Consider the following 14,497-nt stretch of genomic DNA (forward strand, 5'->3'; position numbering starts at 1 on the left):
GGGATTTTTGGTGCTGTGGCTGCGGGTGGGCGCGTTGCGGCTGCGCCCTGGTGGGTGAGGGAAGGGGCGTCGTCCCCCCCTAAGGTGCAGGGAGGGTTTTTTGGGGGGGGGGGGGGGAGCCTTGTCCCCATCCTGGGTGTTTTGGGGGGGGTCAAGTGCTGCTCTGAGGGGGTTTTGGGGGGTCACCGCAACGGCCGTTGGCACAAATCATCCCTGAAGTGGGGGGGGGGGTGGGGGGGTGTTATAGCCCCAAAATGTCCCTTTTGGGGGCGGTGAGTGGGGTGGGGGCAAAAACGTCCCCACGGCGACTTTGGGGACGGGGGTGGCAGGGTGGGGTGGGGGGGGGGCTGGTGGCTTCGTCCCGCTCCGTCCCCCTCACACCAGGAGCCGCCGCGGTGGTGGGAGCCCACCCGTGGGTGCTGGGGGGGGGAACCGCACGCTCGGCGGGGAGGGTCACCCTAGAGGTGACATGGGGGGGGGGGGGGTGTAAGTGTGCCCCCCCCGGGGGTGTTTTGGGGCCAGGCGGGGTTGGCAGCGGTGGGACACACACCTTTATTGCACAACGCAGAGCAGCAGGCAGCGGGCGCGGGGGGGGTGGGGCGCAGCGGTGACATTTGGGGGGGGGGAGGGGGCTGTGACCTCCCCATCCCTTTCTTTTTTTGGGGGGAAGGGGGGGGGGGGGGGTGTCTCCCTGAGTTTCCCCATCCTAAATCCAAGCCCCCCCCTCCCCCAGGTTGGCTCAATATTGGCGGTGCCCAAAGGAACCTCGTACCGGGTGGGGATGGGGGTGTCGTGCCGTGTGTGTGTGTGTGTGTGTGTGTGTGTCCCCCTCCTCCCCACCCAGTGTCCCCATGGGTGTCCCCGCCCCCATGTCCATCACAGCAGGTTCTTGTTGCGTTTGGGGACGATCTTCCTCACCGTCCGGCGCTCGGAGATGTTCCTCTTGACGCGGATGGTGGGAGCGCCGGGGGGCTCGGGGGCCAGCGAGGGGCTGGAGTGGGCTTTGGTCAAGGTGGGGGGGTCCAGGGGGGCCACCGCCGGCCCCGCTTGGGCTTCCCACCCCTCCAGGTCGCGGGCGCCGGCGTTGATCCACGTCTCCAGCACCTGCACGTAGGTCTCGTAGCGACGCCTCTGCCGTGGGGGAAGAGAAGGATGGGGAGGAGCCACCACCACGGGGACGTCCCCATGTCCCTGGTGTCCCCCCATGTCCCATAGCGGTGTGTCCGCCATGGGGGAAGATAGGGATGGAGAAGAGCCACCACCAAGGGGACATCCCTGGTGTCCCCCCCCGTGTTCCATGGCCGCATCTCTGCTATGGGGGAAGGTAAGGATGGAGAAGAGCCACCACCATGGGGACGTCCCTGGTGTCCCCCCCGTGTCCCATAGCGGTGTCTCTGTCATGGGGATGATAGGGATGGAGAAGAGCCACCACCACGGGGACGTCCCCATGTCCCTGCTGTCCCCCCATGTCCTACAGCTGCATCTCTGCCACGGGGGAAGATAAGGATGGAGAAGAGCCACCACCACGGGGATGTCCCTAATGTCCCCCATGTCCCATAGCAGCATCTCTGACATGGGGAAAGAGAAGGATGGGGATGAGCCACCACCACGGGGATGTCACCGTGTCCCTGGTGTCCCCCGTGTCCCATAGCGGTGTCTCTGTCATGGGGATGATAGGGATGGAGAAGAGCCACCACCACGGGGACTTCCCTGGTGTCCCCCCATGTCCCATGGCCGTATCTCTGCCATGAGGAAAATAAGGATGGAGAAAAGCCACCACCACGGGGATGTCCCCATGTCCCTGGTGTCCCCCCATGTCCCACGGCTGCATCTTGCCACGGGGGAAGGTAAGGATGGAGAAGAGCCACCACCATGGGGACGTCACCGTGTCCCCCCATGTCCCATAGTGGTGTCTCTGTCATGGGGAAGATAGAGATGGAGAAGAGCCACCACCATGGGCATGTCCCTGGTGTCCCCCCATGTCCCACGGCTGCGTCTTGCCACGGGGGAAGGTAAGGATGGAGAAGAGCCACCACCACGGGGATGTCCCTAATGTCCCTGGGTGTCCCATATAATTAAATTAATTAGGAATTCCTCTCCCCCACCTCGTAGAGGAGATACTCCTTCTTCAGGCGGTACTCGTCCAGGTCGCGGGCTCGTCCCCGCTTTTCGGGGAGGTTACGCTGATGCTCGAAGAGCTCCTGGGCCACCCGGTCCATCCAGGCCTCGTGGGCGCGGTGCTGCTCCTCCTGCCCGCGGCGAGAAGGTTGGAGCGGGGGGGACGGGTGGCAACCCCACCCCCCCCCACCCCCCCACCCCCGGGGCACTCACCGGGGGGCTGCGGCTGGGGGCGGCGGGGAGGATGGGGCGGACGAAGCGACGCTGGGACCCGACGGCGGCGGGGAAGGGGGGCGAGGAGAAGAGGGCGGCGACCAAGTTGAGGCGGGAGATCCAGGAGAACATCTCCTCCTGCGTCCTGCCGCGGGAGGGGAGGTGGTGGGTGACGTCCTCACCCGTGGGGACACCCCTACATCGCTCCCCCGCCCCCTCCACACCCCCCAAAAAAAAGCGGGGGGGGGCAATACTTACGGGGCTTGGAAGAGGAAGACGCGCCAGTCGGCCGTCTGGAGGCGGAAGACGTTGGGGCGCTTGGTGTATTTGCTGGCGCGCTCGGCCAAGGCGTGGTGGACCCCCAAAGGCTCCTCGACCTCGGGGCCTCCTTCCTCCTGGGGGGTCGGGAAGGGTCCCGGCTCGGGGGGACGGCGAGGGACCCCCGTTCGCCCCCCCGGTTTGAGGAAGTAGAGCACCGTCCCCTTGAGCACGGCTTGGAAGGGTTTCCAGCTCCGTCTGCCCCATGGCGCTGTGGGGACGGGGGGGGGTAGAAGTTGGGGGGGGGGCATGGTTGGAGCTCAAAAGACAACAACCCCCCCCCCCCCCTAAAAACGAGACACACACCCCCCCTCTCGGCTCCAATAGACCCTGGTGTTGTGCCCCCACCCTGGGACCCCAAATGCCCCCCACCCCCGGCAGGCAGCCCCAAAATCTGCCTCTGTAGACCCCAACAGACCCCAAAATTACCCTCCTGCACCCCAAGAGAGGCTGAGAGTCCCCAAATCTGCCCCCCCCAGACCCTAAAACACCCCGTATTTACTCCCCCAGGCCCTGAAACACCCCGAATCTGCCCCCCTGGACCTCAGCAGAGCCCAAATCTGTCCCAAATGGACCCTAAAATACCTCCCCCAACCAGAGGTGGGCAGCCCCAAACCTGCCTCCATAGACCCAACGGACCCCGAGAGAGGCTGAGAGCCCCCAAATCTGCCCCCCCCAACCCCAAAATACCCCAAACCTGCCCTCCAGACCCCACCAGACCCCAAATCTGCCTCCCCGGACCCTGAGAAACCCCAACTTGCCCCCCAGCAGCCCCCAAATCTGACCCCCCCTGCCCCCCAAATCCCCCCCTCCAGCCCCCCCCCCCCGCCCCCCCCACTCACTTTTCTTGCCATCGGCCTCAGCGAGCACCTTCCTGGCCAACCAGCCCCGGCGGTAGGTGACAGCCCCGGCCCCCCCCGGCAGGTCCAAAAAGGGGTTGCTCTTACGGCTGGGGGAGGCCAGGCTGCTCCCCCCCCCGGCCTCTTCCTCCTCCTCCTCCTCCTCATCCCTACAGGGTGCTCAGCATCACGGCGTGCCCCCCAAAACCCCGTATTCCACCCCCCCCCCCCCCCAATTACCCCATACTCACGCCGCCCACGCCAGCTTCTCGCTGCGGATGGAGCTGTACAGAGCCTGCGGGGGGGGGTGGGGTGGAAAAGTGGGGTTCGGGGGGGGGCCAGGAGGGTGCCCCCCGCTTTTCCAGCCTCACAGACATCCCCCTCCCCAAAATACCTTCAGTTGTTCCCTGGGGAAATCCTGCCCGTCCATCATCCCGCTCAGGTTGGCCACGAATTCGGCGCTGGTCATGGCACGGCCGAGGCGCTGCGGGAGCAGGGTGGGTGTGTGGGTGCCCGCCCCAAAACCACCACCCCCAAAGCACCCTAAAAAATGCAGGGTGTGGAGGTTTTTTTGCGGGGGGGGGTGGGGTGTCCCCCTTTTTCCTCACCTGCCCGTGGAGGTCGGTGTTCAGCAGCATGATGGCACACGTGAGGGAGTGCACGGCGTCTGGGGGGGGGGGGAAGGGGTGTAGGGGGGTTCGGGGGGGTCCCCCCCTACCCCAGGTTCACCCCCAACCCCAATGGGTGCAGCTGGGGCTGCCCCCTAGCGCTGGGAGGGGATGGGTGCGGGAAACTGAGGCACGGTGCGGGGGAGTATAAAAGAGCTGGGTGGGATCTGGGGGTGTACGGGGGGGGGTGTCTGGGATGAGGGGGGGTCTGGGGGTCCCCCTCACCCCAGGTTCACCCCAGTGGGTGCAGCTGGGGGGTGCCCCCTAGCGCTGGGAGGGGATGGGTGGGGGAAACCGAGGCACGGTGCAGGGGGGTATAAAGGAGATGGGTGGGATCTGGGGGTGTATGGAGGGGGGGGTGTCTGGGATGGGGGGGGTCGGGGAGTGTGTGTGTGTGTCCCAGGTTCACCCCCAACCCCAATGGGTGCAGTTGGGGGTGCCCCATAGCGCTGGGAGGGGATGGGTGCGGGAAACTGAGGCACGGTGCGGGGGAGTATAAAAGAGCTGGGTGGGATCTGGGGGTGTACGGGGGGGGGGCGTCTGGGATGGGGGGGGTCGGGGTGTGTGTGTGTGTGTCCCAGGTTCACCCCCAACCCCAATGGGTGCAGCTGGGGGTGCCCCATAGCGCTGGGAGGGGATGGGTGGGGGAAACCGAGGCACGGTGCAGGGTGGTATAAAGGAGATGGGTGGGATCTGGGGGTGTATGGAGGGGGGGGTGTCTGGGATGGGGGGGGTCGGGGAGTGTGTGTGTGTCCCCCAGGTTCACCCCCAACCCCAATGGGTGCAGCTGGGGCTGCCCCATAGCGCTGGGAGGGGATGGGTGCGGGAAACTGAGGCACGGTGCGGGGGAGTATAAAAGAGCTGGGTGGGATCTGGGGGTGTACGGGGGGGGGTGTCTGGGATGGGGGGGGATCTGGGGGTCCCCCTCACCCCAGGTTCACCCCAGTGGGTGCAGCTGGGGGGTGCCCCCTAGCGCTGGGAGGGGATGAGTGGGGGAAACCGAGGCACGGTGCAGGGGGGTATAAAGGAGATGGGTGGGATCTGGGGGTGTATGGAGGGGGGGGTGTCTGGGATGGGGGGGGTCGGGGGGTGTGTGTGTGTCCCCCAGGTTCACCCCCAACCCCAATGGGTGCAGCTGGGGCTGCCCCATAGCGCTGGGAGGGGATGGGTGCGGGAAACTGAGGCACGGTGCGGGGGAGTATAAAAGAGCTGGGTGGGATCTGGGGGTGTACGGGGGGGGTGTCTGGGATGGGGGGGGATCTGGGGGTCCCCCTCACCCCAGGTTCACCCCAGTGGGTGCAGCTGGGGGGTGCCCCCTAGCGCTGGGAGGGGATGAGTGGGGGAAACCGAGGCACGGTGCAGGGGGGTATAAAGGAGATGGGTGGGATCTGGGGGTGTATGGAGGGGGGGGTGTCTGGGATGGGGGGGGTCGGGGGGTGTGTGTGTGTGTCCCAGGTTCACCCCCAACCCCACTGGGTGCAGTTGGGGGTGCCCCATAGCGCTGGGAGGGGATGGGTGCGGGAAACTGAGGCACGGTGCGGGGGAGTATAAAAGAGCTGGGTGGGATCTGGGGGTGTACGGGGGGGGGGCGTCTGGGATGGGGGGGGTCGGGGTGTGTGTGTGTGTGTCCCAGGTTCACCCCCAACCCCAATGGGTGCAGCTGGGGGTGCCCCATAGCGCTGGGAGGGGATGGGTGGGGGAAACCGAGGCACGGTGCAGGGTGGTATAAAGGAGATGGGTGGGATCTGGGGGTGTATGGAGGGGGGGGTGTCTGGGATGAGGGGGGTCTGGGGGTGTGTGTGTGTCCCCCAGGTTCACCCCCAACCCCAATGGGTGCAGCTGGGAGTGCCCCATAGCGCTGGGAGGGGATGGGCGCGGGAAACTGAGGCACGGTGAGGGGGAGTATAAAAGAGCTGGGTGGGATCTGGGGGTGTACAGGGGGGGTCTGGGATGGGGGGGGGGGGTCTGGGGGTGCTCCCCACCTCCCCCCCCTCGCAGGGTCTTACCCGGGGAGGGGAAGGTGCCGGGGTTGCAGCGATGGTACCGGCGGGAGAAGTGGCCGAGGATTCGCTCCCGCTCCTGCGTCTCGCCCGTCAGCACCAGCGCCCGCAGGAAGGACCTGGGGGGGCCCCCCACGATGGCAGCCAGACCCCCCCCCCCCCCCCAACCCACACACAACACCCCCCCCCCCAGGACCCCCACCCCTGGGTGCTGGCTGCCCCCACTCGTTACCCCCATAATCCACTCCCAGACCTCAAAGCTCCCCGGCTCTAGAGCCTCAGGGACCCCAAATCTGCTCCCCCCCCCCGCCCCCAACTCTACAGACCCCAAATCTGCGCCCCCCCCCCCCCAAAAGAGCCCAAATCCCCCCCCAGACCCCAACAACCCCAATGCTGGGACACCATCCCCCCCTCTCCAGCCTCCAACAGACCCCAGTGTTGTGGCCCCCCCCCCTACACTGGGACCCAGAGGGACCCTAATGGTCCCACATCTGCCCCCCACCCCCGGCAGGCAGCCCCAAAATCTGCCTCTGTAGACCCCAACAGACCCCAAAATTACCCTCCTGCACCCCAAGAGAGGCTGAGAGTCCTCAAATCTGCCCCCCCCCCAGACCCCAAAACACCCCATATTTGCTCCCCCAGGCCCTGAAACACCCCAAATCTGCCTCCCTGGACCTCAGCAGAGCCCAAATCTGTCCCAAATGGACCCTAAAATACCTCAAACCTGCTGCCTTGGACCCTAAACCACCCCAAATCTGCCCCCCATCACCCAAATCTGTCCCCCGTCACCCAAATCTGTCCCCCATCACCCAAATCTGACCCCTGGATCCCCCCCATCACCCCAAATCTGTCCCCCAGACCCCAAATCTCTCCCCGAGACCCCAAATCTCCCCCCTGTATCCCCCCTATCATCCGAAATCTGCCCCCCCTTCACCCCAAATCTGCCCCCCTGGATCCCTCATCACCCCAAATCTGCCCCCCTTCACCCCAAACCTGCCCCCCTGGATCCTCCATCAACCCAAACCTGCCCCCCTGGATCTTCCATCACCTCAAATCTGCCCCCTTGAATCCCTCATCACCCCAAACCTGCCCCCCTGGATTTTCCATCACCTCAAATCTGCCCCCCTGGATCCCCCATCACCCCAAATCTGCCCCCCTTCACCCCAAATCTGCCCCCTTGGACCCCCCATCACCCCGAATCTGCCCGCCTCAGACCTCAAATCTGACCCCTTGGACCCCAAACCACCCCAAATCTCTCCTCCCCCCCAAGCTCCAACAGCCCCATCTCCTCCCACCCAAGATCCCAGCCTCACTATCGATTTGGGGGGGGTACCTCTGCCCCCCCAAACCCCCCCCCCCCCATCACTACCTGAGCGCCTGGTCCAGCGTCTGGCCACCAAACTGGAAGAATTCCAGGTACTCCTGGGCCACCATCCCGCTGAAATCATTGCTGGGGGGGGATGGACGGACACATAAGCTTGAAGGGGGGGGGGTCCCCAACCCCAGGGGACCCCCCAAAAAGAGGGGGGGGGTGTCCCCGACCCTTACTTCTTGCGGAGGAACGAGGCCACCTGGGACTTCTTGAAGCCATCGAGGTGGAAGAGGCGGGCGGGCCAAACGCTGCGCCTCCCCCCGCTGTCCCTGTCCCCCGTTTGCCAGCGCCGGTGTCACCGCTGACCCCCCCGGGGGGCACCTGGAGGGGGGACAAGGTGGGGGTGTGTGTGTGGGGGGGGGTGTCGGGCAGTGCTTGGGGGGGAGGAGGGGGTCCCCTTAACTCTGCCCTGCTGGGTGGTATGGCTGTGGGAGGGGATGGGGGGGTTGGGGGGGGGGGGGTGGAAGGGGGGGTGGAGGGGGTCTGGGGGGTGGGCAGGGGTCTGGGGGGGTGGTTGGGGGACAGACGGACAGAGCAGATAGGGGTTTGGGGGAGTCAGCCAGCATTAAGGGGGGGGGTCCCCCCTTAACTCTGCCCCGCTGGCTGGTATGGCTGTGGGAGGGGATGGGGGGGCTCGGGGGGGGGGGGAAGGGGGGGGTCGGGGGGGGTGGAGGGGGTCTGGGGGGTGGGCAGGGGTCTGGGGGGTGGTTGGGGGACAGACAGACAGAGCAGATAGGGGTTTGGGGGAGTCAGCCAGTATTAAGGGGGGGGGTCCCCCCTTAACTCTGCCCCGCTGGCTGGTATGGCTGTGGGAGGGGATAGGGGGGTTTGGGGGGGGGGGGGGTCAGGGGGGGTGGAGGGGGTCTGGGGGGGGTGGGCAGGGGTCTGGGGGGGTGGTTGGGGGACAGACGGACAGAGCAGACAGGGGTTTGGGGGGGTCAGCCAGTATTAAGGGGGGGGGTCCCCTTAACTCTGCCCCACTCGGTGGTATGGCTGTGGGAGGGGATGGGGGGGCTCGGGGGGGGGGGGAAGGGGGGGGTCGGGGGGGGTGGAGGGGGTCTAGGGGGTGGGCAGGGGTCTGGGGGGTGGTTGGGGGACAGACAGACAGAGCAGACAGGGGTTTGGGGGAGTCAGCCAGTATTAAGGGGGGGGGGTCCCCCCTTAACTCTGCCCCGCTGGCTGGTATGGCTGGGGGGGGGGGGGGTGGATTTGGGAGAGGGGGGGAAAGGGGGGGGTTGGGAAGGGGGGGAGAGGGAGGGGGGTCTGGGAGATGGACAGACAGATGGAAGTCAGGGGGGGAAGAAAGACAAGATTTGGGGGCGGGGTGGGGGTTTGGGGGTGTAGACAGGGGTCGGGGAGGTGGGGGGGGGCAGATGGGGGGGGTGGGGGGGGGCAGACAGGGGGCTGGGGGACCAATGGGTGCCTGGGCGGGGGGGGGGGGGGCGGACAGACAGACAGACGGGGGTCAGGGGGCACAGGCAGGTGTCTGGGGGGGACACAGAGGGGGTCTGGGAGAGGGTTTAGGGGGGCAGATGGGGGGGGGAATGGTGGGGACAGACGGGGCTTTGGGGTGGGATTTCGGGGGGGGGGTGGGGGGGGGCAGAGAAGGAAGGGGGGGGGGGGGCGGGAAACACGTCCACGTGGGACTGGGGGTGCTGGGGAGGCCACGTGGCCGGCGTCCCTCACCCATGGGTGCTGGCGGGGGGGTCCGGCGGGGGCTCCTCGCCCATCTCGGGGGGCAGCTCCTCCACGGTGGGGTGCGGTGGCGGGGTGACGGGGGGGGCACCCTGAGCTACTTCCCCCCCCGGGCAGGAAGCGCCCGGGGATGGCGGCAGCCAGGGACAGCCGGGTCCCGGCATGTTGGGGCCCCCCCGGGACCCCCCAGTAACCCCCAGTCCTGGGTAACCCCGTGGGGGCAGGGAGGAGAGTGGGGAGGGGGGCTGGGGCTGAGGCAGGGGGGGCAGCGGGGTGGGGGGGGGCTGGTCCCCCCCACCCATGAGCTGATAGGGGGGGCTGGGGGGGGGCAGCGGGGTGGGGGGGGGCTGGTCCCCCCTTCCCATGGGCTGATAGGGGGGGCTGGGGGGTTTCTGGTACCCCCCTCCCTGGGGTAAATCGGGGGGGGGCAAGGGCTTGGCAGGCGCGTGGTACCTCCCTTTTGGGGGCAAATGGGGGGGGGGGGAGGGCGGTCTGGTACCCCCCTCCCTGGGGCAAATCAGGGGGGGCTGGGGGCCTGGTGGGGGGCTGGTACCCCCCTCCCAGGGGTGGCTTGGGGGGGGTCAGGGGTCTGGGGAGGGGCAGATCCTGGTCTTCACCTGGGGGGTAACTGGGGCTGGGGGGGTCCCAGTCACCCCGCCCTGGGGTAAGCTCCAGAGGAGTCGGGGATCCGGGGGGGTCCTGGTACCCCCATTCTGGGCGCAGCCTGAGGGGGCTGGGGGGGTCCCCAGATCCTGCGGGCAGATCCGGGGGGTCGGAGAGCGCCAGGCCTGGGGGTTGGGGGGGTCCTGGGCGGGGGGGGAGAAGACACAGCGGGGGTCCCCATCAGTATCAGTGCCCTCCCGCCCCCCAAAAAAAGACCCCAAGGCTGGGGGGGGGGTCCCCCACACTCACCCCGATCCACGGCGCTGCCGATGTCCCCTCCTGCTGGGTGGCACCCAGTGGGTGGGGGGGGACACCCCCGCCCCTCCCCGGTGCCCCCTGTGGCGTTGTCCCCCCTGGGGATGAGCAGGGGCTGCAGGACGGCGCTGTGGGGCCGGTAGAGGGGCACCCGCCGGGCACCCATGGGTGCCAGCGCCCGGCTCTGGAAGAGGGGGTTGGTGTGGAAGTGGGGCTCCTCCTCCTCCAGATCCTCCTCTTCCTCGGCGTCTTCCTCCCGGGAGGAGCAGCCATCGTCATCTTCGTCGTCCTCCTCCTCCTCCTCCTCTTCCTCTTCGTTGCGTTCGGGGTGGCGGCGTGGGGGTGAGGCGGTCCCACCCGTGGGTATGAACTCGAGTAAGATGGTCCCATCCATGGGCACATGCTCCTGCGAGGTGGGACCACCCCTGGGCGCTGACTTGGGAGAGATGGTCCCACCCGTGGGCATGGCCTTGGGTGAGATGGCTCCATCCATGGGCATGGCTTTGGATGAGATGGTCCAATCCATGGTCATGGCCTTGGGTGAGATGGCCCCATCCATGGGCAAGGCCTTGGGCGAGATGGCTCCATCCATGGGCATGGCCTTGGGTGAGATGGCTCCATCCATGGGCATGGCTTTGGATGAGATGGTCCAATCCATGGTCATGGCCTTGGGTGAGATGGCCCCATCCATGGGCAAGGCCTTGGGCGAGATGGCTCCATCCATGGGCATGGCCTTGGGTGAGATGGCTCCATCCATGGGCATGGCTTTGGATGAGATGGTCCAATCCATGGTCATGGCCTTGGGTGAGAAGGTTTCATCTGTGGGCCTGGCCTTGGGTGAGATGGTTTCATCCATGGGCATGGCTTTGGATGAGATGGTTTCATCCATGGGCATGGCTTTGGATGAGATGGCCCCATCCATGGGCAAGGCCTTGGGTGAGATGGCTCCATCCAAGGGCACAGACTTGGGCGAGATGCTCCAATCCATGGTCATGGCCTTGGGTGAGAAGGTTTCATCTGTGGGCCTGGCCTTGGGTGAGATGGTTTCATCCATGGGCATGGCTTTGGATAAGATGGCTCCATCCATGGGCATGGCCTTGGGTGAGATGGCTCCATCCAAGGGCACAGACTTGGGCGAGATGGTCCAGTCCATTGTCATAGCCTTGGGTGAGAAGATTTCATCTGTGGGCCTGGCCTTGGATGAGATGGTTTCATCCATGGGCATGGCTTTGGGTGAGATGGTTTCATTCATGGGCACAGACTTGGGCGAGATGGTCCAATCTGTGGTCATGGCCTTAGGTGAGATGATTTCATCCATGGGCATGGTCTTGGGCGAGATGGTCCAATCCACAGGCATGGTCTTGGGTGAGATGGCCCCATCCATGGGCATGGCCTTGGGTGAGATGGCCCCATCCATGGGCATGGCCTTGGGTGAGATGGCCCCATCCATGGGCGCAGACTTGGGTGAGGTGGTCCAATCCGTGATCATGGCCTTGGGCAAGATGGTCCAATCCATGGGCATGGCCTTGGGTGAGGTGGCTTCATCCATGGACATGGTCTTGGGTGAGATGGCTCCATCCATGGACATGGACTTGTATGAAATGGTCCAATCCACGATCACGGCCTCGGGCGAGATGCCGCTATCCGTGGGCACGTGCTCCTGCGAGACGGCCCCACCCACGGGCGCCGACTTGGGCGCCATTCTCCCACCGACGGGCAGGGACTCGTAGGGGCCGGTCCCCTCCTTCGGCACGTCCTTACGCGAGACGCCGCCATCTGCGGCAGGGCCTTGGAGGAGCCGGTCTCATCTGCGGGCGCGGGGTTGGGCGAGGTGGCGCCGTCGAACAGCCCGTGCTCCTGCGAGGTGGTCTCCTCCACGGGCACGGACCCGGGCGAGATGTTCCCATCTGTAGGCACGTGGCCACGGCGCTCGTTTGAGGCTCTTCCACCCCCGGACCCGTGCGAGATGCTCTCATAGGTGAATCCACAGCCTGGGCGCTCGTGGAAGACGCTCCCACCCACCGGCGTGGACCTGGGGGAGGTGGTCCCGTCCGTGGGCACGCGGAAGATCCTCTCGTCGGCGGATCCGTGGCCTCGGTGCCAGATGCCCTGGGGCGGGCGGTCGTGGTCGCCGCCGCCCGGCTGCCCCTCGATGGCTCCCTGCAGCTCCCAGACGCAGAGCTGGGCTCGCACCAGGCTGGCCCAGAAGACGTCGGGGCCGGCGGGCGCCACGGCGGGCGCCACGGCGGGCGCCACGGTGGGTGCCACGGCGGGTGCCACGGCGGCGGGGGTCACCCCTTCGGCCCCCGCTCCCGAGAAGACGATGGCGTCCTGCGCCGCCAGGACCCCGGTGGTGGTGGGGGTGGTGGTGGGGGTGGTGGGGGTGGTGCCCGCCGGCTCCATGGCGCGGTGCCCGCCGCTACGGCTGCCCGCCCGCCGCGTGCAGGCAGCTGCCCGTCCCGCCCGGCGTCCCGGCGGTGCCCATGGCCGTGGGTGAGTCCTGGGGGAGGGGGGAAAAAGGGGGTGGGTGGGGGGTCCTGCAGCGGGCTGGGGGGGGGGGGGGGGGAGGGGGGGAGAGGGGTGGAGGAGGGAGGGAGAGAGGGAGGGAGGGGGGGAAGGATGGAGGAGGGGGAGAGGGAGGAGGAAGGGAAGAGGGAGGGAAGGAGGGAGAGCGGGATGAAGGAAGGAAGGAGGGAGGGAGGGAGAAGGGAGGGAGGGAGGGAGGAGGGAGGGAGAAGGGAGGGAGGAAGAAGAGAGGGAGGGAGGGCGGGAAGGATGGAGGAGGGAGAGAGGGAGAAGGAGGGAAGAGGGAGGGAGGGAGGAGGGAGGGTGGGAAGGATGGAGGAGGGAGAGAGGGAGAAGGAGGGAAGAGGGAGGGAGGGAGGAGGGAGGGAGAAGGGAGGGAGAAGGGAGGGAGGCGGGGGGGAAGGATGAAGGGAGGGAGGTGGGAGAGAGGGAAGGTGGAAGGGAGGAGGGAGGCAAAGAGGGGAGAGGGAAAAGGGAGGGAGGGAAGGAGGGAGGGAGGAAGAAGAGGGAAGAGAGAGGGAAGGAGAGCGGGATGAAGGAAGGAAGGAGGGAGGGGGGAGGAAGAAGAGAGGGAGGAGGGAGGGAAGGGGAAGGGAGAGAGGGAAGAAAGGAGGGAGGAAAAAGAGAGAGAGAAGGGAGAGAGGGAAGGAGGGTGGAGGAGGAAGAGAGGGATGAAGGAAGGAGGGAGGAAGAAGAGAGGAGAAGGGAGGGAGGCGGGAGGGGAGGAGGGATGAAGGGAGGGAGGTGGGAGAGAGGGAAGGCGGAAGGGAGGAGGGAGGAAGAAGAGAGGGAGAAGGGAGGAAGGGGGAGGAGGAGGCGGGAGAGAGGGAAGGCGGAAGGAGGAGGAGGAGGAAGAGGAAGGAGGAGGAGGAGGAAGAGGAGGGAGAGCCTGGGGAGGGGGAGGGGGGGGGTCAGGGTGGGCACCTCCGGGCAGGGGTGGGGGCCGAGCACCCCGCACCCTGTCCCCGTCCCCCTCCCCCCCCCCCCTGGCGTCACCTCCCGGCCCCCACGTCACGGCCCCCACGTCACCCGCGTCACCGCCGGCGGCTTCCGGCCCCGCTGGGGCAGGAAAGGGGGATGGGAGCGGGGGTGGGGGTGTCACGACTCCCACCCCCCCCCCCCCCCCATGTCGCGTGTCGTCGTCCCGTGTCCCCCCCCCCGCACCCTTGTCCTGGGGGGGGGGGGGGGGGGCACCCAAGGGTGGGGCTTCCTGCAGCATCGGGGTCCCCAAATCAAGGGGGGGGCTGCCTATATTTGGGGGGGGGGCCCTACAGGGGCGGGGAGGTGCACCCCAAAGTGGGGTGGCCATCTCGGTGGGCCCCCCCCCCCAAATTCTGCGGCCCCCCCCCCCCCCAATTCCCCCCCCCCCCCCTCCGCACGGGCAGGGGGCACCGCAGGGACCCCGAAAGGTGGGGGGGGGTAGCAAAGCGTTGGGGGTCCCAAAGGGTATGGGGGTGTCCCAAAGGGTATGGGGGGGGGTCCCAAAGGGTTTGGGGGATCCTAAAGGGTGTGGGGGGGGGCGACCCCAAGGGGTTAAAAGGGGGCTCTGGGTGGGGGGAGACCAAGAGGTGGGGAGAGACCCCAAAGGCTGTAGGGGAGCCCAAAATTTGGGGAGGGGGGAGTTGAGGGGAGGGCGAACCTCGGAGTGTGGGGGCTGGAACCCCAAAAGTTTGCGACGAGGCTCGGGGGGGGGGAACCCCAAAGCTGATGGGGGGCTTTGGGGAGTCCCCAAGGGTTGCGGTACCCCAAAGGGGTGGGGGTGGGGACACCCCATGGGGTAGGGGGGGACCCAGAGATCCGTGGGGACTCAGGAGGAGCCGTGGCGGACCA

At 67.2% G+C, this 14,497-nt stretch overlaps 1 protein-coding gene across 1 annotated transcript; it reads right to left on the bottom strand.

Annotated features, from left to right (window-relative positions):
- Positions 1-876: 876 nt before the first annotated feature.
- LOC147413885 (PH and SEC7 domain-containing protein 4-like) lies at positions 877-9,387 on the bottom strand. The gene is given in 14 exon segments (XM_086477059.1): positions 877-1,131; positions 2,106-2,249; positions 2,332-2,476; positions 2,590-2,726; positions 2,772-2,860; positions 3,492-3,658; positions 3,740-3,783; positions 3,883-3,972; positions 4,097-4,155; positions 6,163-6,275; positions 7,526-7,606; positions 7,705-7,763; positions 7,765-7,849; positions 9,215-9,387. Coding segments are annotated over 14 exon segments (1,641 nt in total).
- Between the last annotated feature and the right edge of the window lie 5,110 nt (positions 9,388-14,497).

The sequence above is a fragment of the Leptosomus discolor genome, chromosome 23 (assembly GCF_034619465.1).
Source record: "Leptosomus discolor isolate bLepDis1 chromosome 23, bLepDis1.hap2, whole genome shotgun sequence".
NCBI lineage: Eukaryota > Metazoa > Chordata > Aves > Leptosomiformes > Leptosomidae > Leptosomus > Leptosomus discolor.